Source organism: Zosterops lateralis (assembly GCF_965231275.1).
Source record: "Zosterops lateralis genome assembly, chromosome: 1".
Classification (NCBI taxonomy): Eukaryota; Metazoa; Chordata; class Aves; order Passeriformes; family Zosteropidae; genus Zosterops; species Zosterops lateralis.
Genome location: NC_139762.1, coordinates 150,937,317 through 150,963,306, shown reverse-complemented (window position 1 = coordinate 150,963,306; position 25,990 = coordinate 150,937,317). Strand labels below are relative to the sequence as shown.

At 46.2% G+C, this 25,990-nt stretch overlaps 1 protein-coding gene across 5 annotated transcripts in view; it reads right to left on the bottom strand.

Moving 5' to 3' along the window:
* ZC3H3 (zinc finger CCCH-type containing 3) overlaps positions 1 to 25,990 on the bottom strand; it is a 128,206-nt gene that overhangs the window by 30,423 nt on the left and 71,793 nt on the right. For all 5 annotated transcript variants that reach the window (XM_083869789.1, XM_083869792.1, XM_083869793.1 and 2 more), the window contains 2 exons: positions 13,010 to 13,203; positions 1,407 to 1,488 (listed from right to left, as the gene is read on the bottom strand). In XM_083869789.1, the coding sequence (XP_083725915.1) occupies positions 1,407 to 1,488; positions 13,010 to 13,203 (276 nt within the window). The remainder of the gene's footprint in view (positions 1 to 1,406; positions 1,489 to 13,009; positions 13,204 to 25,990) is intronic.

Genomic DNA, 25,990 nt, shown 5'->3' with positions numbered 1-25,990 from the left:
TCAGGTTTTGGCTGATTTTACCCAAATCTGCAAGATAAAACCAAAGTCACCAGTGAAATCCCTTCCCACCCCCTTAACTCTGATTCTCTCCTCAGATTTTATGAGCATGGAAAGGGTTTCCCACACTTTTGGGGAATATGGTGAGGAAGGAAACATCTTCTCCTTGTATAGCACAGGATGCCTGAATGGCTGAATGACTTGGAGGGCTTTTCAGCACATGTCCCACCAGCTGGGCCTGATGCTATTCACGGCCTTCAAGTGGGCACTTGGTTATGAACCTCAAAGAACGAGGATCTGTGTGATGGCCACAGGAACAAAAAGTACCACCAAAGAGCAGAAAAGCTCCTTTTTAGTTGCTTGGTCCCACTAGAAGCTACTTAAGGAGCTCAGAAGTTGCTTAGCACGTGTTTTCCATGAGCTTCCAGCTGGAGAGGGAATTATCCAGCAGCTCTTGAGATGTGTGGGACCAGGTGGAAGAGGGGAAGCGTTGAGATCCAGGTGAACACAAACCATGGGGGGCACATCAGATCTCTCCAAGCAGATAATTTGGTAGTAGGGCACAGTCAGTTCCAGTTTCCTGAGGATTCGGTGCATTATCCATGAAAAATACAGGTTCAAGGAACTCACTTTCAGAGGAAGTGCACATTTTTACCTCTGTAATTGTTGGTTATCTGCAGCTCCTGGATTAAAAGGAGGTGCAAGGCCAAGGTGCTGGATGTGTGGTGGGTAATCACAAACACATATCCAGGCTGGGTGGAGAATGGACTGAGAGTAGCCCTGAGGAGAACGACTCGGGGGAGTTGGAGGATGAGAAGCTCCACATAATCCAGCCATGGGAGACCAGAATGTCCTGGGCTCATCCCACAGTGTGGGCAGCAGCAGAGGGGGAATTTCTGCCCCCCTGCCCCATTCAGGTGACACCCTGCCTGTGGAGCTGCCTCCAGCTCTGGGGTCCAACAGCAGAAGGATGTGGAACTGCTGAAGCAGATCCAGAGGAGGTCACAGAGATGATCCAAGGGCTGGAGCCCCTCTGCTCTGGAGTCAGGCTGTGAGAGCTGGGAATGTCCAGCCTGGAGAAGGCTCCAGGGAGACCTTGGTGCCCCTTCCAGTGCCTCAAGGGGCTCCAGGAGAGCTGGAGAGGGACTTCGGCCAGGAAAAGGGGGAATGATTTCCCACTACCAGAGGACAGGGTGAAATGGGATATTGGGAAGAAATTCTTTCCTGGGAGGGTGCGGAGGCTCTAGCTGAGCTTACAACCACCTTGAAGTAGAAACTGCAGAAAAGAAGCAGCCAGAGCTTCACCAAATCATCCTCCAGTTCCACAGCTGCTCCTGAAGCTCCTGACTCCCTCCTGAGCATAATTCTGAAGATGGAGCACATCATTCCTGCTTCCCATGAGTACAGACCTGGCGATGTATCGGCACGTTGAGTATCTGCTCAGGCCGGGTGGTGAGACCCCAGGATTGGGTGTGGAGTGCAATCTCAGTGCTGGAAAGAGAGAAAAGCATAGATCATTGCTTGGAATCGAGAAACTTTGCAGGAATTCACATAGCCCTCAGTACCTTAGGTCCACAAAAATGGTCAGAGAGATGGAGACCCTTTGCTATGAGGAAAAACTGGGAGATCTGGCTGGGGGTTTTCAGCCTGGAAAAGGCTCTGGGGAGAACTTGGAGTCCCCTCCAGTGCATGAAGGGGCTCCAGAAGAGCTGGAGACAAATTTTGGACAAGAACCTGGAGTGGCAAAACAGAGGGAATGGCTTCCCACTGCCACAGGGCAGGGAGAGATGGGATATTGAGAAGAAATTCTTTGCTGGGAGGGTGGAGAGGGTCTGGCACAGGTTGCCCAGAGAAACCATGGATGCTCCATCCCTGTTAAGTGTCCAAGGCCAGGTTGGACAGGGCTTGGAGCAACCTGGGACAGTGGGAGGTGTCCATGCCCCTGGCAGAGGGGCGGAACTGGATGATCTTCAAGTTCCCTCCCAATCCAAACCATTCCATGATTCCATGATGTTACTTAACCCAAAGCACGGAGCTCCCAGAGAACCAACTGATAAAGATGCTCTTTAGGGAGGACTTCTCACCTCTGGAGCAGCCCTGGCAGAAGTGCTGCTCCTCACCAGCCCCAAACACAGCAGGAATTCTTCCCCTCAGCACCCAAACATGCCAGAACACTTCTGTAAGCAAATCCCACACTTCCACCATCAACACAACAAACTTCCACGCTTGGCTTGGCTGCTCTCCGCAGCCGGACAGGGACAAGCCCAGCACCCGCTCCCAACCACGCACGCGTGGAATTAAATCATCCTTGACTGGTGCAGGGAAGAATGAACAGGAAAGAAAGGCTGAATTTCAGTTTTCCAGGTGGGATGAGAGTGGCTCAGTCACTCACATGTCAGCCCGGGCGTGTTGGGAAGTTGAGCGAGTGGAATTTGATTGCGTGGCACCACGAGCTGTCACTCGGCTGCCGGTGTCGGCAAAGCCCCATCTGTTCCCTCTGCACATCATATTCCATCGATGGGGCATTTGAGATTTTTTTTTCCCAATTTTTTTTTTTTTTAATTCCTTCTCGTCCCAAGCTGTAGGAGCATCCTTTTAATGCTATAATAAACATTTGTCAACTTTGAGGTGCTCCGAAGATGCCACTGAAGGGTCTCCTTTAAGAGCATGGTTGACTTCCCAACCATGTGGGGAAAAAGCCCCAAATTAAAGTCCATTAGGATAGGGCTGGAGCATCCTCAGCCCTCTGGAATTCTGTATAATATTCCTTAAAGATACACCAGGAATTGGCTCCTGAGAGCAGCAATCCCTCCAAATATTTAATATTTGGGCATAAAAGCTGATATACAGTCATGAACAAGTTTGAAATCACAGAATCATGGAATGGTTAGGGCTGGAAGGGCCCGTAAAGGTCATCTTGGCCAGAAAGGAGGAATTGATAAAGAGATAAATAGAGGATAAATCAAGGGGCCAACAGCCTCCTGCCAATGGGTTGGAATTTTTAAGTAGCAAAAATACATCAATGCAATAATTTTTTGGGGCCTTTTTTCCCCCAGTTTTCATCTTTCAGCAACAAGTCATGCAATATCACGATGTGCACCTCCCACTCCAGGAATTAACTCACATCCCAACGGCAGTTTAACCATCCAAGAGCTGATCCTATCCATGATAAAATCCATGTGAGATCCATCCAGGTCTGGCAAAGCACCTGGAAGGTGCAAAGAAACACCTCCATCCACATTTTCCCACTCCCTAATTATTCACCCTGTGTGCAAATCCTCCCCAAACTATTAGAAAACCCAAATATTTCTCCAGGAGGTGCCAAGCCAAGAAAGCTCCATAATTAAACATTTCACCATCCATTGGGATTTATGGAGAAAACTCAGACTCTCTCATGAGGGTATTTTTGGAAGCTCTTGCATCGTGGAAAGAAAGATTAAATAGAAGTAAAGAAGTTTGTGTACATCTGAGTAACAAGAAGGGGATGCAGGAGAGGGGGTTGGATGTTCCTGACTTTTCAGGAGGTCCAAAGAGCCTAAATTTGGATTTTTAGGGTGGTTGTCAACTCAGAATTCCCAATTGGTTACTACAAGAGATTTGCATTAATAAATACATTAATAAATAAATATTCCTGGCATTGGAGGATGTATTATTGAAATTGGGGTGAAATTGGGACATCAAAAGACACCGGAAAATGGATAAGGGTTAAATTCCAACATCAGGAGCCGAAATTTGCTGTAATCTGGCCTAAATTAAACAAAAAACTGAAACAATGCCCCCAGGGCTCAACTTTGGGAGTCTGGTTTGGTCCAGACAAAACACTGGGCACATCCCAGTCCCAGATCTGTCCCCTTTTTCTCCTCAATCACTTCTCAGCCAGGGAGAATATCGGGATGCAAGGGTGCTGTCGGACCAGGAGAGCGACTCCCACATCCTTGGCATTGCCAAAGTCCCTCACTATGGAAATTTAAAGAGGTGCCACAGCAAATTCCTCCCATGTGCACGCTCCAAGGCAGTGGCAACAGAATGAAGAGGGGGGAAAAAATGCAGGAAAATAAGAAAAGCTGCCACAGAGAGCATCAAGAACTGCACACTGAGGGCGTTTGAAGTGATTACACCCAGCACAGGGGTTTCAGCCAGGATATGTTCCACCCTTTGGAAGGGACAGGTGGATTTCTCTCCCCCTTTCCCGATGATTCAGTCGCTTGGAAGAGCATCATCCGTAAGGAAACCCACAGCCCATGCAAATGAGGTTTTTTTCTCTTAATGCATCATCCCAGCCCAACGCTGGCAGCTTCGGTGGCTCGTGGTGAGAAGTGATTGTTGTTCCCAATCCAGCCGGGGAGACTCCACGCGTCTCTCCGGAGGGAGCGGGAGCTGTCATGTTCATTAAATGCATGATTACAGCTATGATTAATAGCGGGGGCTAGAGCCTAACTCCTTTTTTTTTTCCCTCTGCTCCTAGGAAGGAATCCAGAGCCAAGCAGTCCCGTGGTGTTTTCCGCAGTGTTTGGCGCAATGTTTGGAATTCTAGGCTTTGATGGAAAAGGGGGGAAAAGGCACAATTTATCCTTGTCAAACAAAAAAAATGCTTAAAACAAGCAGGTTGGATGCTGCACCCCTTCACCAACATCCATAAGTTAATTAGGACCTTTTCATATCCTTAAATTCAGCTCAAGTGGATCCAGGTCCATCTCTGGCATGCTGGGGTTTTTTTCCAAAACCCCAAAACACAGCTCGAGGCTCAAGGTCCTTCTCCTCCAGGGAAAGGTTGGCAGAAATTTCCCTCAGGAGCCCAGGAACTGCACTCAGGAGCAACACTCAGTGCTTTCCAGTATTCCCACATGGATATCAGGATACTCCCATCCAGTCCAACACTCCTGCTCAGCTCCCCATCACCCAAGGGTTTGGGATGCAACAAACACATCCCAAAAACAACATTCCAAATATTCCTTTGAGTTAAAAATTGGCTGCAAATATCACAGTTAATTATCACCTGCTTAATTATTTAGGAAGGACTTTATTGCTCTAAGACACAGCTCAAGAATCAGGACCTCATCTCATGGAAAGGTCTGTTGGAGTATTTTATCCAGTAGCTTACTTTTTCTAAATGGTGGAAAAGCTGTGGAAAACTGATTTAATAAAAAAAGGATAAATCCAGAAAAGGGAGAAATCCAGAGTTGGGGTGAGCCGGGACCAAGGGATGAGGGGCAGGAGGAGAACACTGTTAGAATAGTGAGTATTGAGCCCATTGCTTCCCACCTACTTCCACAATCCCAAATCAAGCATAATCTGTGGAAATCTTCCCCGTGGAAGGAAACAATCAGTAGAAAACTGAAATAGGCAGAAAAAAAAAGGAAGAAATTCAGAGTTAGGGTGTGGAAGGGCCAAGGGATGGGCAAGAGTGTGAGAACACCGTTAGAATGATGAGTGTTAAGTATCAAGCCTATTGCTTCCCATCTACTTCCACCATCCCAAGTCAAGGATAACTCATGGAAATCTCACACACAGAGAGAACCAACCAGGGGTTTGCCCAAGCAATGACAAGCAAGTGATCACCTTCGATGCCAGCGCTCCAACTTGGGGATGACCACAACAGGGTCATCTCATCTTCCCATTATTTTTTGTTCTTCAATCCAATAGTTTTGGAATTGTTCGGTCCCTTATCCCTTTTGAGCTCAGTCCTTTGAATTAAAGTCGTTGAATTAAATTCCTTGGGTTTGGGATTCCCCAGTCCCTGACCCCTTCTGAGTTCAATTCCATGGCCTCTTGAATCTCATTGCCAATTTTTGGGATTACTCAGTTCCTTATATCCTTTGAGATCAATCCCTTGTCCCTTTTCGAATTCAATCCCTTAGTTTTGGGATTCTTCAAATCCTTGGCCCCTTAACTCGCAATTCCATGGGATTTCTCAATCCTTTTATCCCTCAGGTGTCAGTATCACCACCCAAACTCTCCTCAGCCTGTTCCCACACGACCTAGAAAACCTAGAAGAGGCTTCCTTAAACCATGCTGGCTCCTTTAATAGTTCCCATTATCATCCCACCTCACCCACCGCAGCCTCCTTCGGAAAGAGCCGAGCGATTCATTTTCTGAGTCTCTCCTTAGCTTTATTGCTGAACCAAAAGTTTTGAGGCTGCACTTGGGGAAATTTATTTCTTTAATTATTATTCATTTAAGTGGGTTCTGCGGATTTCGAGAATCAGCACTCACAGCTGCTGGGGTCATTTATTTCCCTCACTGGACAGCACAAGTCCTCATTCCAGAGAAGACAACAGGAAAAAGAAGGGATGAGCTGCCGCTAAACAAGCAGAGATATTCCTGTTTTCCTGCCTGACTGTCCCCACATCCCATGAATTTCCCTGAGTCAGGTGGTCATGAGTGTTTTATTAGCAAAGCAAATTCAACTGATGAATCAGCTTCAATTAATGAAGCAGGTCTGGGTTGGATGTTGTATGAGCAGATGTGGGCCAGCAGCAGGATCTGATCCCTGCAATTCCAGAGCTGAGGAATTGAGCTCAAAAAGTGAAAGGGACTGAGCAATCTCAATCCTTTGGTCCCTTCAATCTCAAGGCACTGAGACTGAAGGGGCCAAAGGATTGAGGTCCAGAGGATAGAAGGACTGAACAATCCCAAAACCATGGAAATGAGAGTGAGGACAAAGGGATTGAACAATTCCAAAACCAAGGGATAGAGCTCAAAAGGGGCTAAGGGATGGAGCTCAAAGGGGCTGAGGGATTGAACAATCCCAAAATCAAGGGATCAAGATCAAAGGGGCCAAGAGATCCCAAAATCCCAAAGACAAGGCACTGAGATTGAGGGGGACACGGACCCGATCTGAAAAAGGGTAAGGGATTGAAGAATCTCAAAAACAAGGGATTGAGTTTGAAAGGGGTGAGGGACTGATTCATCAATCCCCAAAATACATGGGACTGCAGTCCAAAGGGGTAAGAGATGCAGTCATCCCCAAAAGCAGGAAATGAGCTAAAAATGGTTAGAGGAGGGAGGAATCCCAAAAACAAGGGATTGACTTTAAAGAAATTGAGGGACTGAGCTCAAAGACACAAAACAGTTCCACAAACAAGGGATTGAGATTGAAGGGGCCAAGGGATCCCTCAATCCCAAAGACAAGGAAAGCATTTAAACTGAAGGTGCAAAGGAATTGAGCTCAAAAGGGGTAAAGGATTGAAGAATCCCAAAACCATGGGATTGAGATTGAAACAATTCCTCAGCCCCAAAGAAAAAGCCTTCAGACTGAAGGGGCCATGAAACTGAGCTCAAAAGGGGCCAAGGCATTGAGCAACCCCAGAGAGAAAGAACTGATCTGAAAAGAGGAAAGAATAGAGAAATCCCAAAGACAAAGGACTGACTAAAAAAGGGGCCATGGGATTGAGATCAAAAGGGACCAAGGAATCCCACAACCCCAAAGAAAACGAACTGAGATTGAGGGAGCCAGGAAACTGAGGTCAGAAGAGGTAAGAAATTGAGCAATCCAAAGCCAAGGAAATTACTTCCAAAGGGGCCAAGTGATTTAATTCAAGATGGATAAGGGACAGAGCAATCTCAAAACCAAGAGATTAACGTTGAAGTGTCCAAGGGATTAAGCAATCCCAAAACAAGGGACTGATCCCGAAGAAGCCAATGAATTGAGTTCAAAAAGAGGCAAGACACTGAGCAACTCCAAACCCAAGGAATTCACCTCAAAGGGAGTGAGCACAAAGGGATCCCAGCATCAGCAACACTAAAACCTGAGGAAACCTGAGGAAAGCAATATCCCAAATTAACCTGTTCTCACACGTCTATGCATTGGGCTGGTCTCTTCTCCACCGAATTCTTCCTTATCCTTCCAGTATGATCCCAACACATTCAAGATGTGTTGAAGACAGAAGACAGAAGAGTGGGTCATGATGGACAAACAAGAAGCTTGGGACGTTTCCACGGACGTGGGGAAAAGGCAAAGCCCGGGCAGAGCAAATCCTCCCTAATTCCTCTTTAAATTAAAAGCAGAGGCAGAAGATGAGTGGTGGAAACATTCCAGTCCGGAATCTCTCCTTTCCTTCTGTAAAAAAGAGTGGCTCAGAGGAAGGAGCATCATTCCCGCAAGCACTGGGCCAACAGCAGCACTAAGGCATTTCATCTTCCTTGAAAAAGTGGGAAGCACGTTCCCGTGGCATTCAGCACTTCTAAAATTGGTTGGTAAACAGGGAGGCCAGAGAGCACTTTATTCCAGCACCGTGGAGATCTGTGAGTGTGGAGTTCTTCCACTGCAGCCCAAATCCGTGTTCAGGAGCAGCCGTCACCAGTCCCCAGACAGATGCAGCAGAGGAGGGAGTCCAGAGATGCTCCAAGGGATGGAGCTCCTCTGCTCTGGAGCCAGGCTAGGAGAGCTGGGAATGTCCAGCTTGGAGCAGAGAAGGCTCTGGGGAGAACTTAGAGCCCCTTCTGGTGCCTGAAGGGGCTCCAGGAGAGTTGGAGGGACAAGGGATGGAGGGACAGGACAAGGGGAGATGGCTTCCCACTGCCACAGGGCAGAATTAGTTGGGATATTGGGAAGAAATCCTTTCCTGGAAGAGTGGGGAGGCTCTGGCACAGGTTGCCCAGAAAAGCTGTGGCTGTCTAATCCCTGGAAGTGTCCAAGGCCAGGTTGGACAGGGCTTGGAACAACCCGGGATAGTAAAAGGTGTCCCCACTTCTGGCAGAGGGTCGGAACTGGATGATCTTCAAGCTCCCTCCCAACCCAAACCATTCCATGGTTCCATGATCTTCCATCTCCCCAGCTGATCACCTTTGCAGCAGAGAGGGGAAACTGAGGCAGGAGGGGATGTTACACAGCAGGATGGTGACAGAATGTGCATCTGGACACAGGGTAAGCCCCTCCCAGTTCTGGAAGGCTGAACTCAACCATGTTTTAATTAATAACTTGTTTCTCTGGGATCAGAGCCACTGTCACAATATATGGGAGACGCCTCAGCTCAGGAGGACCTAAAACTCCTCTTAATCCTCCCCTTTTGAGAGCTCAGCAATCCTGGGTATCTCCAAGGCTCTGGAATCTACAGCCATGGAGACAATTTGAAAATTCCAATAAATAAAAGCACATTGCTCAAGGGGTTGTCTGTCACCTCTGGAGCCCCCCTAAAGCAGCCAGCCTTTCTCCAACCAAGAGCTAAAACCTCAGCATGAGGAAATCGTGCAGGTGAGTATTTGCCCATGGAAAAACAGGCTGGACACTTGGAAAACCATGCTGGAGGCAGCCCCAGCTCACGGAGTGCAATTCCTCTCTCAGCAGCAGCCGTGGCTTGTGCCAAGATTGGGGTCAGGGCTGGTTTCCGGACAATGTCAAACCTTAATTTGCTTTCTGCTGCTTTCAATCTTGTATTTCCCCTTCTGTATTTCTTTATGAGACTCTACATTGCCCAGGACCTTTTGCTTCTCTCCCTGATTTCATGGAAATTCCTCAAGAGTCTGGAAAACGCCTTAGCAGCTGGAGAAAGAAATGAAGGAAAGGTTCCTTGTGAGCAGAGAAACCCAATTATTCCACTTGTTTAATTAATTGCCACATAGCAAATGCTTTCCACACCATCCCGCTGCTGATCTTCCAAGACCTGCAAAGTGAAAAAATACATGGGTGCCGAAATACCAGTTATCCCAAAGGGAAAGAGCCTTTCCATGTGTGATTCTGCATCTTTGTCTTGCACAGGGATGAGCAGAGAATGTTTAAGCTCTGGGTTTTCTTCTCCATCCTTGCCTGAGCACTGAACCACATCCAAAGTCCCTATCCAGTTGGGAAGGCAAAAAAAAATATCTTTTTACTTCTGTGTTTTATTTGCAGTTTTCTGGAGACAAATGCAGAAGGTGCAGAAATCCTTTGGGAGCAGAGCCACATGTGGGATGAGAGCAAAGCTCTCAGCAGCTGCACAGGCCGTGGTGATGTTGTGATTGCTCTAAGGAGGTTTTTTATGTTCAAAACACCTTCAAGGATTTTTCCTGGGATTGCAGTGACACATTCCTTGTCTCTAAGCCATGTGATTTTTCTTGTCTCTCCAGCACTAACAAAGCTGATTCCAGAAGATTCATGGAAAACTGCTCTTCCCACTGCTCCTGGTAGCCTCAGGATTGATCCCAATACAGCACAGGGATGCAGGAAGTGTATCCCCGCAACTAAATCTTAACTCACCAGCAGCATCCATCAATAAATCACTTGGGAATGCCACGATGGTGTGGATGGATCAGCCCCAGTGCCCGGCATCAGATTTTGTACTGTAGAGATAAACCCCCAACCCTATAAATCCAGGGAAAGAGCAGAATTATAACCCACTGGAAGTAAACTCCAAGCTATTAAACTGTCAGGAGCATTTCCTGTCCCTCCACTATTCCAAACACATGGTGCCTGGCACTGAAAGGAAAAGGAAAAGCCGTTTTTTTCCATCTTTTAAATAAACTTTGTCAAGCGTTGAAAACACAGAGCGTTGAGCAAACGTTCGCAGCCGATGAGAACACACAAATCTTCCGCCCTGCCAGGCCCAGTTATCCTAAGGCAAGAGGAATCTGTGGAATCCATCCTTGGGAAGGAGGATGAATTATGGGGAGAGATGAAAGATGACATGAAAATACTGATCCATGTTGGTTTTGTGTTACAAAGCCAACGTGATATGTGGCAGGGGGAAACAAGCAACAGCAAAATAAGGAAAAAATTCAAAATAATAATTAGATGGGATTGTATTTTATGGGGAATAACCCTGGAAGGGATCTTCTCTCCCAGAGTGGGACTAATTAAACCCAATTCCCCCTCACTAGAAGATTTGTTTCAGTGAGGAAGGAAAAATTAGGGGATCACATCTCCTCCATGCCCTGTCACTCCAAATCCCCTCAGGAAACCCCCACAAGCAATTCCAAGGCCTGAACCTGTAGAAATCCTCCTATCATACCTTTGGCTTAATCCCTCTTCCAGAAATTTGCCTTTTAAGTTGGTGTTTCTCTGCTTGGTCCTAACCCAGTGATAGATATTCGTGGACAGGCTAAATGCATCAGCCTTTGCTGAGCTGCCCAAATGAGAGTTTGCTATTTCCAGACAAATTTAGAGATTTCCTTGCACTTGGATAAACAAAAAAATTCACTCCCTTGCTGGAAGGCAAGACCTTTTCCACCCATGTCCTCCCCAAAAAGAAGTTCATTAAACCTGTTCTTAAAAAAAAATCTTTAAAATAACAGAAATTTTAGAGCCAAATGAGTCCAGCATTTCATCATCCTTGGCCTTGGAAAGCTCTCCCACCAGTTAAAGCCCTTTGGTTTTTGGCTGCTCCACCTGGCCATGGAGAGATCCTTCCTTTGCTTGGCAGCTCCAGATCTTCCACTTTTCCAATCCTTCTAGCCCTCACTTCTCCCCAGGACTCTTCCTAGTGGTCCAACTTCATTCCGAAATCCATCCCCTGCTCCACTCAATAAAATCCCTGTCCATGTCCTGGGGTTTCACCCCTTTTCTTCCATTCCTGCAGGATGTTTTCTGCCTTTGGTGACATCTTCAATGCCCAGAGATGGTGCTTAAGGCACCCTCAAGCTGGGTTTGTGCAGCTGATTATCCTGATCCAGACACTATGGAAAATCCCAGTACCTGTAGCAAAGCTCTTGGAAAAAATTCTATTTTTTTTTCTACAAACCCCTGAGCTGTTTTATGGCCACTTTTTTGAGTCTCTAGACTCTGATCCTTGCCCCTCCTCCTCAGAGGCAGCACCAAAACCAAGGATTTACCAGGAAGGATCTGAGATACCAAAAGAATCCACTACAGATGTGCTCCTGAGCATGCTCGTCCCTATTTGAGGAGTCAGCAGCAAGGAAAGGCTGCATGAGAGTCAGACCGAAAATCTGTCCTGAGAAGAGCTGAGTTGTGAAAACACCCACAAACCATTCCCAAACTCCTGCTGAGACTCCCTTTGCTGCTCTCAGAAGGGAAATCATCCGGAAGCAATATTCCATCAGCTAGCTCCACATCCCTCAGCCACTGCCTCATCCTCATCTCTGCCATCATCAACCAGGCAGCTCCACTTCCCATCCCAGCACAAAGCTCCTTCCCTCCCTAATCCTGCTCCTTGTGGGTTTCAAAGCACCCAGGATGCCCCAGAATTCCCACAGGAATTGCGGTGCAGGTGGTTTCGAGGGCTGCATCTCTTCATTTGCTTTCCCATCATATTTTGGCATTCAAGGCCAGGCTAGACATGGCTGGAAGCAACCTTGTCTGGTAGAAGATGCCCCAGGGGGATGGAACTGGATGACCTTGAAGGTCCCTTCCAATGCAAACCACCCCTCATTGCCTCATTTCCAGCATCATCCATAAAAATCCTCATCTCTGCTCCGTTCATCCTTCCAGCCAGGAAAATCAGCACAAAGCCACTGGTTTTGCCTTCCCCAGTTTAACTATCCCCAAAAATTCTCAATAAACCAGTTAGGGAGCAAAAATATTCGAGACCAAGAAGAAATTTTAAAAATGCTTTAAATACAGTTAAAATTTGCACTTTTTTAAGAGCCACACTTGAGGTTTCAAATACAGTAGGAGCTGAAACACAAATTTAATCAAAGCTGTGATGTAAAGCTGGGAATTCATCAAAATGGGAACATCATTCCACAGTTTTCTGCAGAATCATCTTCCCAAATTTTTAGGTGAATATTGAACATAATTTGATGAGCATCTCAAGCACAATCAACCTCGTGGTGCTGTTTGAAGTTATCCAAGACTTTGTTCATTAAACCAAGTTTAACTGCACATCTCCACAAGCTTGAATTAAGTCTGACTTAAGAAAAAAAACTCAATTCTCCTAAACTTTTAATTTCTCCAACATTATTTCCCCTTCAGAGCTACTGTAAAGCAAGAACAGCACTTGGCACCATGGGATGTCCACCACCTTCACATCTGGAATTCTACGAGGCCAGAGAATGAGCCGCAACCCACAGGCTGGGAATAAATAGCTAAAACCTGAACTCAACATATTTTGTACATGAACTGGGACAAATTCCTGCTCACCTGCTCTGATGGGAGTTTTGGTGCTCAAGTCCCTGGCCCGGAGAGGGCTGCTGGAAGTTTTGGAGAGTTTGTTGGCCGACACCTGGTACATGACCCCGCCGATGCAGCGGAAGCCTTTGTTCCTCCAGCGCTGTTGGACGAGCTGGGATTTGCCACCTTGGAGTGAGGGTCGGGTTTGGTTTAACAGTAGGGATCTGCAGGAAAAATAAAGTCAAGGTCAGCCCAAACTTGGGAAAATGTCACAAGGAGGTGCTACTTCACGAGCAAACCATTGGAGACTCATGGAGTGGTTTGGGTTCAAAGGGACCTTCAAGATCATCTCATTCCAACCCCATTGCCATGGGCAGGGACAGCTCCCACTAGAATGGAGATATAAGGAAGAACCAAGCATGCTCTTGCTGTTGACAGAAGAAAAGTTCTGATTCCTCATGACTGACACCAAAAAAACACCTTCAGGGACTCTCCCCCAACTCTCACCCTTGCTTGCACATCCAGCCCCAGCAAAAACAAGGAAATGTGGATGCAGTCCCATGAGAGAAGCAGCAAGGTGGAACCTTCATGGAGCTTAGCCAAGTTTTATAGAGCTCTACAAGCTTTGACATCCCTGGAAGTGCTTCAAAGCCAGGTGGGATGGGACTCTGAGTAACCTAATCCAGTGGGTGGCATCCCTGTCCATGGCAGGGGTTTGGAACTAGATGATCTTTAAGGTCCCTTCCAACCCAAAACATTCCATGAGTCTGTATTTTTGGTATCGTTATTCCTATTATTAATCAGATACCACAACTTTGGTATTTTTATTCTGCCCCCAAATCTGGCTCTTTGAAGGATTTTCCTCAATCCCTGCATGGGACAAGTCACCCAAGGGCATTTCCATCACCCACCTGTCACCTGGAGCTGATGCTGGACCTCAGCAATGTCCAATGGGCAGTGCCAGGGACCTGTCCCCACCTCCTCAACTCTCCCTAAATTCACAAACCCCATACTGAGGCAGTGGGATGGAGATAGATGGGGAATCACAATCCAGCTACTGTTGCCCATAACATTGTTCTGAAGGACCAGTAAGTCCTGAAGTGACACACTCCATTCCACCTCACTGGACAGCTCATTCCAATGTTTAACCCTTTCCATGAAGAAATTCCTTCTACTGTCCAACCTGAACCTCCCCTAGCAAACCTTGAGGCCATTTCCTCTCATCCTGTCACTGGTTGACAGGGAAAAGAGGCCAACCCCCATCTTGCCACATGTCTCAGAGAGGGTCCTCTGCCACCCAAAATCTTGTCCACTCCGTGACCCGATACCTCCTGCACCATCCCACCTCCCTCCTGACCCGCAACGCAGCCTCCCAGCTCATTCCTATCCAGCTCCCACTGTGCAAACAGAGCCACTGCAGCCAAATCAAATCTCCTCCAGTATCAGTCGCCTTCCTCATTTAGCGCTAATCCAAACAGTAATTTGTTTATGCAAATTAGAGCTCTAATTTTGTATTAGCCCAAACTATGCTCATAATGCTATTAGCAAAACGTATATAAACCGCACATTACCGGAGAATATCCGTAAATTAAGATCCCACTATCCTATCAGTGGAATGCAAACCCCGACAAGTATTTCCTTTAAATGAACATGTGCTCCAAAGAAAAAGAGAGCTGGAAAATGGAATAGTTACATTTCCTAATGCTGAGCGTGACAGCCTATTCATTCCGGAGGGCTGTTGCCACTGGCTACCGAGCTGGGAAAATTTGCTGCCTGGTTTTTGTGGAAGGGGATGGGAATTCAATAAATTCCACAGTTTCAGTTCCCCCAGGGTTTTCCTCCTCATGGAAGTACTCCTGAGAGGAGCATCAAGTCTAAGTGACTCACAAAGAAGTGGCAACAGCATGAGGGACACTTGGGTCACGCATGGATCGCCCAGCACATCCCAGAAAATTCCAGGAAGGCCAAGGATGCATCCAGCACCGACTGCAGGAGCTGAAGAAAGGTCTTGGGGCCGCATCAGGGGCAATAAAAATAATATCAAATATCCAGTGGCCGGAGGCTGACAGAGACAATTCTCCCCCTCTACCCTGCTTTTCTGAGATTCCATCTGGAGTTCTGTGTCCAGCTCTGGGGTCCCAGCAATAGAAGGACTTGGACCTGTCGGAGCAAGTCCAAAGGAGGTCACAGAGATGCTCTGAGGACTGGAGCCCCTCTTCTCTGGAGACAGGCTGGGAGAGCTGGGGGTGTTCAACCTGAAGAAGGGAAAGACCCAGGGACACCTTCCAGTGCCTAAAGGGACTCCAGGAGAGTTGGAGAGAGACTTGGGACAAGGGGTGGAGTGACAGGACAAGCAGGAACGGCTTCCCACTACCACATGGCAGAATTAGATAAGATACTGGGAAGGAATTCTTCCCTAGGAGAGTGGTGTAGTGCTGGAATGAAGTTCCCAGAGAAGCTGCAGCTGCCCCATCCCTGGAAGCGTCCAAGCCCAAATTGGCTGGGGCTGGATAGTGGAAGGTGTCCCTGCCCATGATGGCTTCCACGGAGCTGGATGATCTTTAACCTTCCAACCCAACCCATTCCAGGATTCTAACAAAGGAATTGCAAAACCACCTCCATGGCTGTGACAAGACCCATCCCAGCTCCATCCATCTCCTCTTCCTCTCAATGACACATCCCTGGGAGGACCCCAGGACGCCCCATTCCTCCATTCACAGGGGCTGCAGTGCCAATGGATTTGGGGCTTCTTTTTCCCAGCTGAATCAGTCCCTTCAAAGATTTCTTCTAATTCCATATATATTCCCTATATGTTATCTCCGGGAATACACAGAGATATCCACACAAATCTATTTCCATATAGATACACAGATAATTGAATATATATACCCTGAGTATAGGTATTGAAATACAAGATCTATATATTATACAGAATAATAAATATTGATACTTTAATACATAAATCTATATATTATCACCTATATTCTCTGGGCCTTCTATATCCATCAATTATCTCTAGATACTATTGAATACATGCACCGAATACATATATTGAATTATATATATTCAATAACATCTATATTCTATATATATTTATCCTTAATAATACCTAGAGATAATTTATATGAGGCCCAGATATTATTTTTATTCTTAGCACTTTGTATTATTCATATATTGAATATATAGAATATATACTGAATTTCATATATTCACTAACATATAGGTAATATATATAATACATGGATATTATTTTCTATATATTATACATTTCGTATTTTCCTTAAGTTTAGTAGAGGGAAGAAGTTGGGAATTCGTCCAACATTCCCCACTCTGGTTTGTAGGGAAAGCCTGGGATGTGGCACAACTGTGGAAGCACTCAGGGCACAGACGTACAGATTTATAGATACTATATATATATATATATATATATATATATACACAGTCATATATATATATAGGATAAACATATATACACAGATATTTTATGTATTTAAATACATATTGTATCTGTATAGTTATATCTATATATGTTGATACATCCGTGTATATTAAAAATATTCTATACCTACAGAGATACATTCAATATCTATTGAATATACATTTACATATATGACCTATTACATTCTATTATCAAATAGACACACACATATGAGATAATACATTAAACTAAACTTTTTTTTGGCTGTAATGTCAATAAAACCCAACACACCCCAAACCCTACACAGCCCCAGGGGCTGCTCACACCACCTGAGCTTGACTCACACTGGTTTAAGCACCAGTTTAAGATCCAACTGGTTGGATCCCTCAAATCCTTGGGATATTTATTTTCCTGCCTTGCTGCTCTCAGCTCACCTAAGTGGTCACAAAGCTCCCTCTTCTTTAGAATTCCTTAGGGATGGCCAAGCTCCAAACTGAGGGAGCCTCCAAATGCAGACGCTCTATCAGAGCATCCCCACTGAGGCAGAGAGTTGGAACAGGATGATTATTAAGGTTTCTTCCCAACCATTCCACAAATCTATGATTTTTTCAAGGATTTTGGCAAACAGCATCAAAACTCATTTCATTCCCCAAAGGGAGTGGGGCTGAACCTCTTCTAATTTAGAGTTGTTGGATTTTTTGAGGGACACAGGTGACCTCTGAGTGGTCTCCAAGCAAAGTTTCTGCAGAGCATCTGCTCAGGCTGCCAAAGCCCCCAAGGACCACCGGAGTGAAGCCATGGAATAATCACAGAATCATTTGGGTCAAAAGAGATCTTCAAAATCAACAATTTCCAATTCCCCTCCATGGGCAGGGCCACCTTCCAGTAAAACAGGTCACTCCAAGCTCCATTCAACATGGCCTTGAACACTTGCAGGGATGGGGAGTCCCAACCAGGAGCTCAGTTTGAGCTCACTGGAGGCTTGGCCACCTCCATTTCCACCTTCTGGGCAGTGCAAATGTCCAAGAAGTGATGTCCCCTCATCCTTTTATATATATAAAGTAATACTTATTAGAATATTTATATTATTTATTATATCAGGCAGGATATTTATTATATTATAGGAGCCTTAACAGATTTAAAATTTAAGGAAAATTCTGTTTTATGTGGAAAAACCACACCCACACAGAAGAAAGGGGAGGGAATTCAACTTCCCAACCTTCACTTGTGGGAACCCTTATTTCCCTCTGAATCCAAGTTGTTGCTCCCAAGTGGTTGTGTGGCCCCAACACATCCACCAGTGTGTGTGTCCCCCTCCCTCTCAGTGACATCCAAGCCGGTGGTGGCAGGGAAAAGCCACCAGTGAGGGCACGGAGCCAAACGCCCACTCGCTTTTCATCGGCGGCGGGATCCCAGCTCTCCGTGGAATTGTTACCCTAATGGAAAGGACGGCCTTTGGAAATGAACTGTATCGACAAAAGGAGGATAAAATTAATGAGATAATAGCCGGGCCAAGGACCTGAAGAATACACTGGGCCCCTTGACACGAGGGCCTTGTAATTCCCTTTCTGCCGCGCATCCCACGGATCTAAAGAGTCTTCCCGTCCATCCACAAGGCCCCGCTCCGGCAGGAAATTTCATTAACGCTGGAAAATAGGAAAGGTATTAAGCGTGGATAATGAAGGCTAGAGTGTGAACAGTGCCTTAAGATAGTCTTCTTTCTAGCCTTTGTAATGGGAGGCATGAACTTTCCCTTCAAATCCATTTCTAATCCATTTGAAATACTACAGCAAATTATCTCCCCTTCAGCCCGAGAGCGGCCGGCCAATTTACTCCGAATAGAAGTGACAATGCTCTGGAATTTATCGCCATAACCTTGACTACACAAGGTTGAGGGTTGTCTTTCCCCCACCCCCGGGGTGGACAGCGGAAGAAAAATTTTTAATGAAGAGAGGGTGGAGGAACGATATAAAAATGTTTAAAAACGGCAGCGTAGCTGGCACAGGTCCAACACCAACTACGGGGAAAATCAGAGCCTGGTGCTAAAACCGTTACAAAGGGAGGTCCCAGGCTGATAAAATACTTAGGGCCAGGTTGGATGGGGCTTGGAGCAACCTGGTCTAGTGGAAGGTGTCCCTGTCCATGGCAGGGTGTTGGGCAAGATGATCTCTAAAAGTCCCTTCCAACCCAAACCATTCCATGATCCTATATGATGACGTTTGGGTTTTTCCAGTGCATCTCTTGAAGCAGCAGCAACTTTGCCTCGCTCTGAACATTTCATGCTGCTGCTTAGTAGGTGCTCATGTTGAACAAGTCTGATTTCCCAGGATCAAACATCACTCTGCTGTGATCTTCAGAGAATTCCAGAGGCATTTAGGTGGGAAAAGCTCTCCAAGATGATCCAGCCCAACTATTCCCCCAGCACTGCCAAGGCCACCACTAAGCCATGTCCCAAAGTGACACATCCATACAGATGTTAAATTCCTACAGGGATGGGGATTCCACCACTGTCTTGGGCAGCCTGCCCAACCTTTCCATGAAAAAAGCTTCCCAATATCCAAACTAAACCACTCCTGGCACAACCTGAGGCTGTTTCCTCTTTTCCTGTCTCTTGTTTCCTGGGAACAGATCCTGATCCCCACCCGAATCTACCCTTCTGTCAGGGAGTTGTGGAGAGCCAGAAGGTTTCCCCTGAGCCTCCTTTTCTCCAGGCTGAGCCCCTTTCCCAGCTCCTTCAGCTGCTCCTGGTGCTCCAGACCCCTCCTCAGCTCCATTCCCTTCTCAGAATCGAGCTCCAAATCTGCTCCGAATGGAGTTCCAAACCTGCTCAGAATGGAGTAGAACCGCCAAACCTTCAGCCAGGAGCCAGCAAGTGATGCTGGGAAAATAATTCCCTCGTCAAATAATTTATAAAAAAAAAAAAAAAATGGGAGATTTCCAAGCCAACATGGAAAATTAAGGTTAAAAACAAAGATGAGTCGCTCCAGCGTGCTCAGATTTAACATCCCCATCCTCTCATCAACACAAGACTATGTGAACCAAAAATCCCACCCAATTCCCTGCAAAAATTCCCTTGTACTTGAAATATAAAATGTTTAGAGTATTTGATGTCTCTAAGTTAAACACAACCCCACGAGCAGAGCAGGAACATCCCGGCGGCGTTCCCAGCCGGCTGAAACGGAGAGGATTTCCCGGCACTGGCGGCAATACAAGTGGCTCTTAAAGAATGGTTTTCTTTTACTACTGGATTTCTTCTTTGGGCTTATCTTATATATTTTTTTTTTTCCAAAGTAATCCTTACATAGTCAGAAATCACATTTGCATGCTGGCATTTGAATCCCGAGGAAAGAGCGGATCATCGCGAGGGCAATGGTTACGGAAAGCAACAGGGAGAGAGGTGAGGAAGGAGGGAACTTGTGTGCACAAGCCTGGAAGGTGGCAATGGAAAATCCTCATTTGGGAAGAAAATATAGCAAAAAAAAAAAATCACGTTTTCCTCAGTCATTCATCATTGCTTAGCAAACAACACAGGATTTAGGGCTAAAAGTGTTCCTCAAACACGCCAGGAATGTTCCAAGATGCCCCTTGGAAGCTTCTTTGTCTCTATCCTCACCAGCTAGATACCTGAAGATCCCAAATCTACAGCTAAAAGAAAGTAATTCCACTAAAATGTTTGATTCATGGGATTTTTATCAACATTGATGCTTTCTCCTTAAAATAATAAAGGTCAAACCTCAAATAAACACTTTCTACATTAAGATTTAATTTATTTTAAGAACCTGATTGGGATAATTCAAATAATTCAGTCCACTGTTGATGATATTTGAGGTTGGAAAAGTGATTGGAAATTAAAATAGAAAGGGATGTGTCTTTTCCCAACATACATCCATAAATACAGAGGATCCATTAGCTTTAAATACATTTAAATCCATTAGTTTTAAATCCATTAGTTTTTGTGACCAGCAAAAACACATTAATTTACCCATAAACAATTCCCTCCTTCAATAATTACTTCTAATTATGAAACAAACACTTAAAAAAAAACCCTATTTGAATTTAGTTCAATTGAATCTGAATTTCCATTCAAATGCAGCTTAATGTTAATCTCAAGGAAAAAAAAATAATAATCCAGCCCAGATCTCATTTAGCATTTTCAAAACCTGGGAAAAATTAAGAATTTCAATGAGCACCTATTAAGCTCCTTAATTACCTAAATAAAGATGCACCTTCCCAATAAATCCCCCTGACCTGGAAAGAAAAATAGTCGCAAATAAATTGAATGGTTATCAACCAATGAGAAAAGAGATCCCTCACAAAAAAAAACACCCAAAAAATTAGAAACATAGGATTACATCTCCAATGAAGTGTTGTGGAGGCATTGTTTTCTGGTTTTCTCCAGTTTCCACATCCATGAAGGATGCCTCTTCCCAATCTTTACACAGATTGGAAAAGTTTTTAAATAAATTCCTTTGCAAAGACGTGGGTATGAAGAAAATATCCCAATTTCCTTGCAGTGGCTTCTCAAAAGCTGTAAAATTTACAGGCAATTTTGGGCAAAATTGAGGGGGAACATTCCACAGAATCATGGGATGGTTTGGGCAGGAAGAGACCTTCAAGATCATCCAGTCCCACTGCCTGCCATGGGCAGGGACACCTTCCACTATCCCAGATTGTTTCGAGCCCTGTCCAGCCTGGCTTGGACACTTCCAGGGATGGGGTAGCCACAGCTGCTCTGGGAATTCCATCCCAGCACCTCCCCACTCTCACAGGGAAGAATTCCTTCCCAATATCTCACCTAACCCTGCCCTCTGGCAGTGGGGAGCCATTCCCTGTGTCCTGTCCCTCCACCCCTTGTCCAAAGTCCCTCTCCAACTCTCCTGGAGCCCCTTCAGGTACTAGAAGGGGCTCTAAGCTTTTCCTGGATCCTTATTTTCTCTGTTCCCAGGTCTCCCAGCCTGGTTCCAGAGCAGAGGGGCTCCAGCCCTTGGACCATCTCCATGACCTTCTCCGGATTTGCTCCAGCAGCTCCACAATCCTCTGTTGTTAGACCCCAGAGCTAGAGGCAGCTCCGCAGGTGGGATCTCACCTGAGCAGGGTGGAGGGGAAGAAATTCCTCCTCTCCTGCTGCCCACGCTGTGGGATGAGCCCAGGACACACGGAATTTTTGGGTTCCAGCACACACTGATGAGGCACATTCAGTTTTTCAGCCACCAACACCCCCAAATCCTTCTCAGGACTGCTCTCAATCCATTCCCCATCCAGCCTGGATCTGTCCTAGGGACATCCACTTGCAGGACCTTGGCCTTGGCTTTGACGAGGTTTGCACTGGCCCAGGCTGTAACAGTCCCTCTGGATGCCATCCCTTCTCTCCAGTGTCATTATTCCCTCCCACCAGATTTACTGCCATTTCCCTCTGAAAACCATTCAGCCCCATGCTGCCATTCCCTTTCATCTCTCCACTGCGTCCATGAAACCTGGAGCTCCACACAGCACTTGGCAGCTCCTGCAGGGCTCATGATGCCACTTGAAGCCAGAGAAAGCCCTGAAATCCTGCCAAAACCTTCCAAAAAACACAGGAGATCCAGTAACACCTCAAGGAGCTCAGAACAGTGGGAGAGGAGAGCTCTTTTCCCTGCCTCTGTTTCCTAAATCCCTACTATTGTTTGTAACCAAATTCATTCCTGCGGGAGATGGAGAGCTTGGATACAAAACCAGCTCTATGTGCCAAGCACAAAAAACGGGAAGAATTTGCCTTGTAGGACCAGCTGTGTTGAAGGACTGACGTGGCGAGGTAAGGAGGGCAGGGATGGACCTGTCCTGAGAGAGCTGGGGGTGTCAAGCCTGCAGAAAACAAGGATCCAGGAAGAGCTTGGAGCCTCTTAGTGTCTAAAGGGGCTCCAGAAGAGCTGTAGAGGGACTCTGGATAAGGGATAAAGGGACAGGGAAACGCTTCCCACTGCCAGAGGGCAAGGAAAGATGGGATATTGGGAAGGAATTCTTGACTGTGAGGGTGGGGAGGCACAGGCTGTCCAGAGCAGCTGTGGCTGTCTCATCCTTGGAAGTGTCCAAGGCCAGGTTGGACTGGAGTTGGAGCAATGTGGGATAGTGGAAGGTGTTCCTGCCCATGGCAGGGGGGTGGGACCTTCAAGATCCCTTCCAACCCAAACCATTCTTTAAGCCTGTGCCAGGGCCTCACCACACTCACAGGGATGAACTTTTTCCCAGTATCCCATCTAACCCTGCCTTCCTTCCTCCACCACTGCCCTGCTCCAATGCTTGACAACCCATTCCATAAAGAAATTCTCCCTGATATCCAATCTAAAACTCCCTTGGCACAACTTCACATCATTTCCTCTTGTCCTCCCTACTCCCTGGTAGCCCAACTCCAAACCACTTCCTTGGTTTCTCTCCAGCCCTGGGCCTGGTCCCACCCACAGCAAGCCCACGAGAGCATCTTCAGAAACGATTCCAACTTCTCTAGCGAAGTTTGCACAATGAAAACGCCTCCCTGGAGATGAGACAAAAGACCCTCTGGAGAAGACAATTTCCCAACATAAGGCCGTTTTCGAGGTAGGTCAAGTTTCATCCAAAACCCCCCTGCCAAGGTCCCGTTAAACCGCTTAGGCTGAGCCTGAGAATGGAAATGCTGACGGTCCCTAATACTCGGCTTTCCATCCCGCTGCTCTAATGCCGGCGGCGGATCAGTGATTACACCGGGAAGACCGGGAACTATTGTCCCGTTAATTAGATTCCTTTTACCCCCATTAGCTCAGGCGATTGGACAAAGTTCATTAGGGTTTAACTCTGATTAGCTGAAATGGAGCTCGCGCCATTCCAGGCAGGTGTTGCCGGCTTTAGTGGTTCTGTTTGGGAAGTTCCAGGACCTGTGTCCACGTGGATTAATCCTTAATCCCTCTCAGACAGTGTTCTACCACCCTCAGTGATGGGCTAAAACCAGAGGGAAAGCGAGAGCAGCTCCTAGACCTTCCCCTGTCCTGGCACAGAAGTGATATTCCTCCCTCTGCTCATCCCTGTAAATCCCATTTCAGAGCTCTGGATGTGTTCCAAGAGCTGGAATATCCCAGGAAGGCTAATTGCCGAGGGTCATTTCAATGCTGTGTCCGTATCCCGACCCTAACAGCCCCAACTCTGAATATTTATCACAATAATCAGTCAGACACGGAGCCAAATCCCACTGGAGGCTTTCCCTCTTGCCTGCTTTCCAAAAATACCTGGGATAATTGCTTTTTCCAAAGATATTTTCCCTTTAAATGCTCTTTTCCTCATGCAGGAAACAGCAATAATAATGTGAAGAGCCAGAACAGCTGATACATTTTAATTAAAGCAAATATCTCAGATGAGGAGCAGAATTCCATGGAAAACCAGGAACTCAGCATGGAAGAGGTTAAAGAAGTTCAGTGGGGCTGCACTAAAGGGAATTATCTGCTGGGAAGACACCAGCTACTGGCTGCCTCTGGAAAACTCCATGCCCACAGCCTGGACTAGGGATGGATATACATCCACGGGTGATGCATTTTGAAAACTAAATTTAAATTTGATTAATTAATTATAATTTAAATTAAATTTAGCTACAAAGGCAGAGAAAACAGTGTATAAATGATTTTCCCTTTAAAAACTGGTCTTTGCTGACATTATATTAAACTTAAGGAATAAATAAGAAATTCAGATGTTGACTCCAAGCTTATTTCTCCAAATTTTAAGCAGGTGGTTGTATATCCAAGGATTTATCCATTCTTATGGTCTCCTTGTAATTTATAAGCTGACCCACAAAACAACTGGAGCAGCGTTATCAGCTTTGATTCCTTGGCATGAATTCTCAGCATCCCTGTAATTCCTTGATCCAGTAAATATTTATTAATATCAACACTTTCTATGCATCTATATAATATGTATGTGTGTGTGTATATATATATGTATATATATATATATATATATGTGTGTGTGTGTGTGTGTACATAACATAGATGGAATCATGGAATCATTTAGGTCGGAAAAGACCTCCAAGGTCATGAAAACCAACCTATGACTGACCCCAAACTTGTCACCCAGACCAGAGCACTGAGTGCCACCTCCAGGCACTCCTTGGACACCTCCAGGGACAGGGACTCTACCACCTCCCTGGGCAGCCCATTCCAACCCTTTCCATGAAGAAATTCCTCCTGATGTTCAACCTGAACTTCTCTTGGTGTAGTTTGAAGCCATTTCCTCTTGTCCTGTCCCTTGTTCCCTGGGAGCAGATTCCGACCCCCACCTGGATCCACTTCCTCTCAGGGAGTTGTGGAGAGCCAGAAGGTCCCCTCTGAGCATCCTTTTCTCCAGACTGATCCCCCCCAGCTGCCTTAGCCATTCCTGGTGCCCCAGATTCTTCCCAGCTCCATTCTCTTCCCTGAACATTCCAGCCCTTCAATGTCTGTCTTGTGAGGGACCCAAAATTCCTGCCCCAGCCCTGCCAGATCAGGGGGCTGGATACTGCCCTGGGCCTGTGGACACAAAATGGCTTCTAGTGGCCTCCTTGCCCACCTGGGCTCATGCTTAGCCACTGCCACCAGCACCTCCAAGGCCCTTTCCATCTCTCCAACCCTTTATCCACAAGACTGGAGCATTCCATGAGGTTGTTGTGATCCATGTGCTGGATCCAACACTTGGCTTTGTTGACCCTCACACGGCTAGAGTCGGCCCATCCACCCAATGACCATTCACATATAAAATACATATTATATATATTTTATAAATGTAGACATGCATATTTAATAAATATGGATCTATAAAAATTTGGATCTGCTTCCAAGAGAAAGAGAAAAAAAAAAAAAAGTCCAACACTTCTCAGAGCATCAGTCCATCAGATACTCACCAGGAAGACACTTAAAGGAACTCAGCTCCGACTCAGAATATATGGAATGGATAAAAATGATTCAAAGGCCCCCATCAAGGGGCAGGGGGTTGGTTCCTTGTCCTAATTGCATTGCCTACATTCCAAAGGATATCGCTCCATTATTAAAGGGTCGGGACCATTTTATGTGCTCACATCTCTTCAATTGGAATTTGGATCAATGGATGCATTACAAGCTTTGCCTTTAAGAGCCTAATAAACAACAAGATGGAAAGGAAAATTTGCTGGAAGATGACGCTTTTAAAAATCCATTTCCAGGGGAGAAAACAGGATGTGGTGAAGGGGGGTGCAACTGAACCAAAAAGCTGAAAATACAGTTGAAAATGTCAGGATAAACCTGAGAAAAAAGGGAATTCTGCCCCACTCAGGTGAGGCCCCACCTGTAGAGCTGCCTCTAGCCCTGGGGCTAACATCTGAGGGATGTGGAGCTGCTGGAGCAAATCCAGAGGAGGCCACAGAGATGCTCCAAGGGATGGAGACCCTCTGCTCTGGAGCCAGGCTGGGAGAGCTGGGAATGTCCAGCCTGGGGAAGGGAAGGTTACAGGGAGACCTCAGAGCCCCTTCCAGTGCCTAAAGGGCTCCAGGAGAGCTGGAGAGAGATGTGAGACAAGAGACGGAAAGCCAGGACAAGTGGAATGGCTTCCCACTGCCAGAGGGCAGGATTACATGGGATATTGGGAAG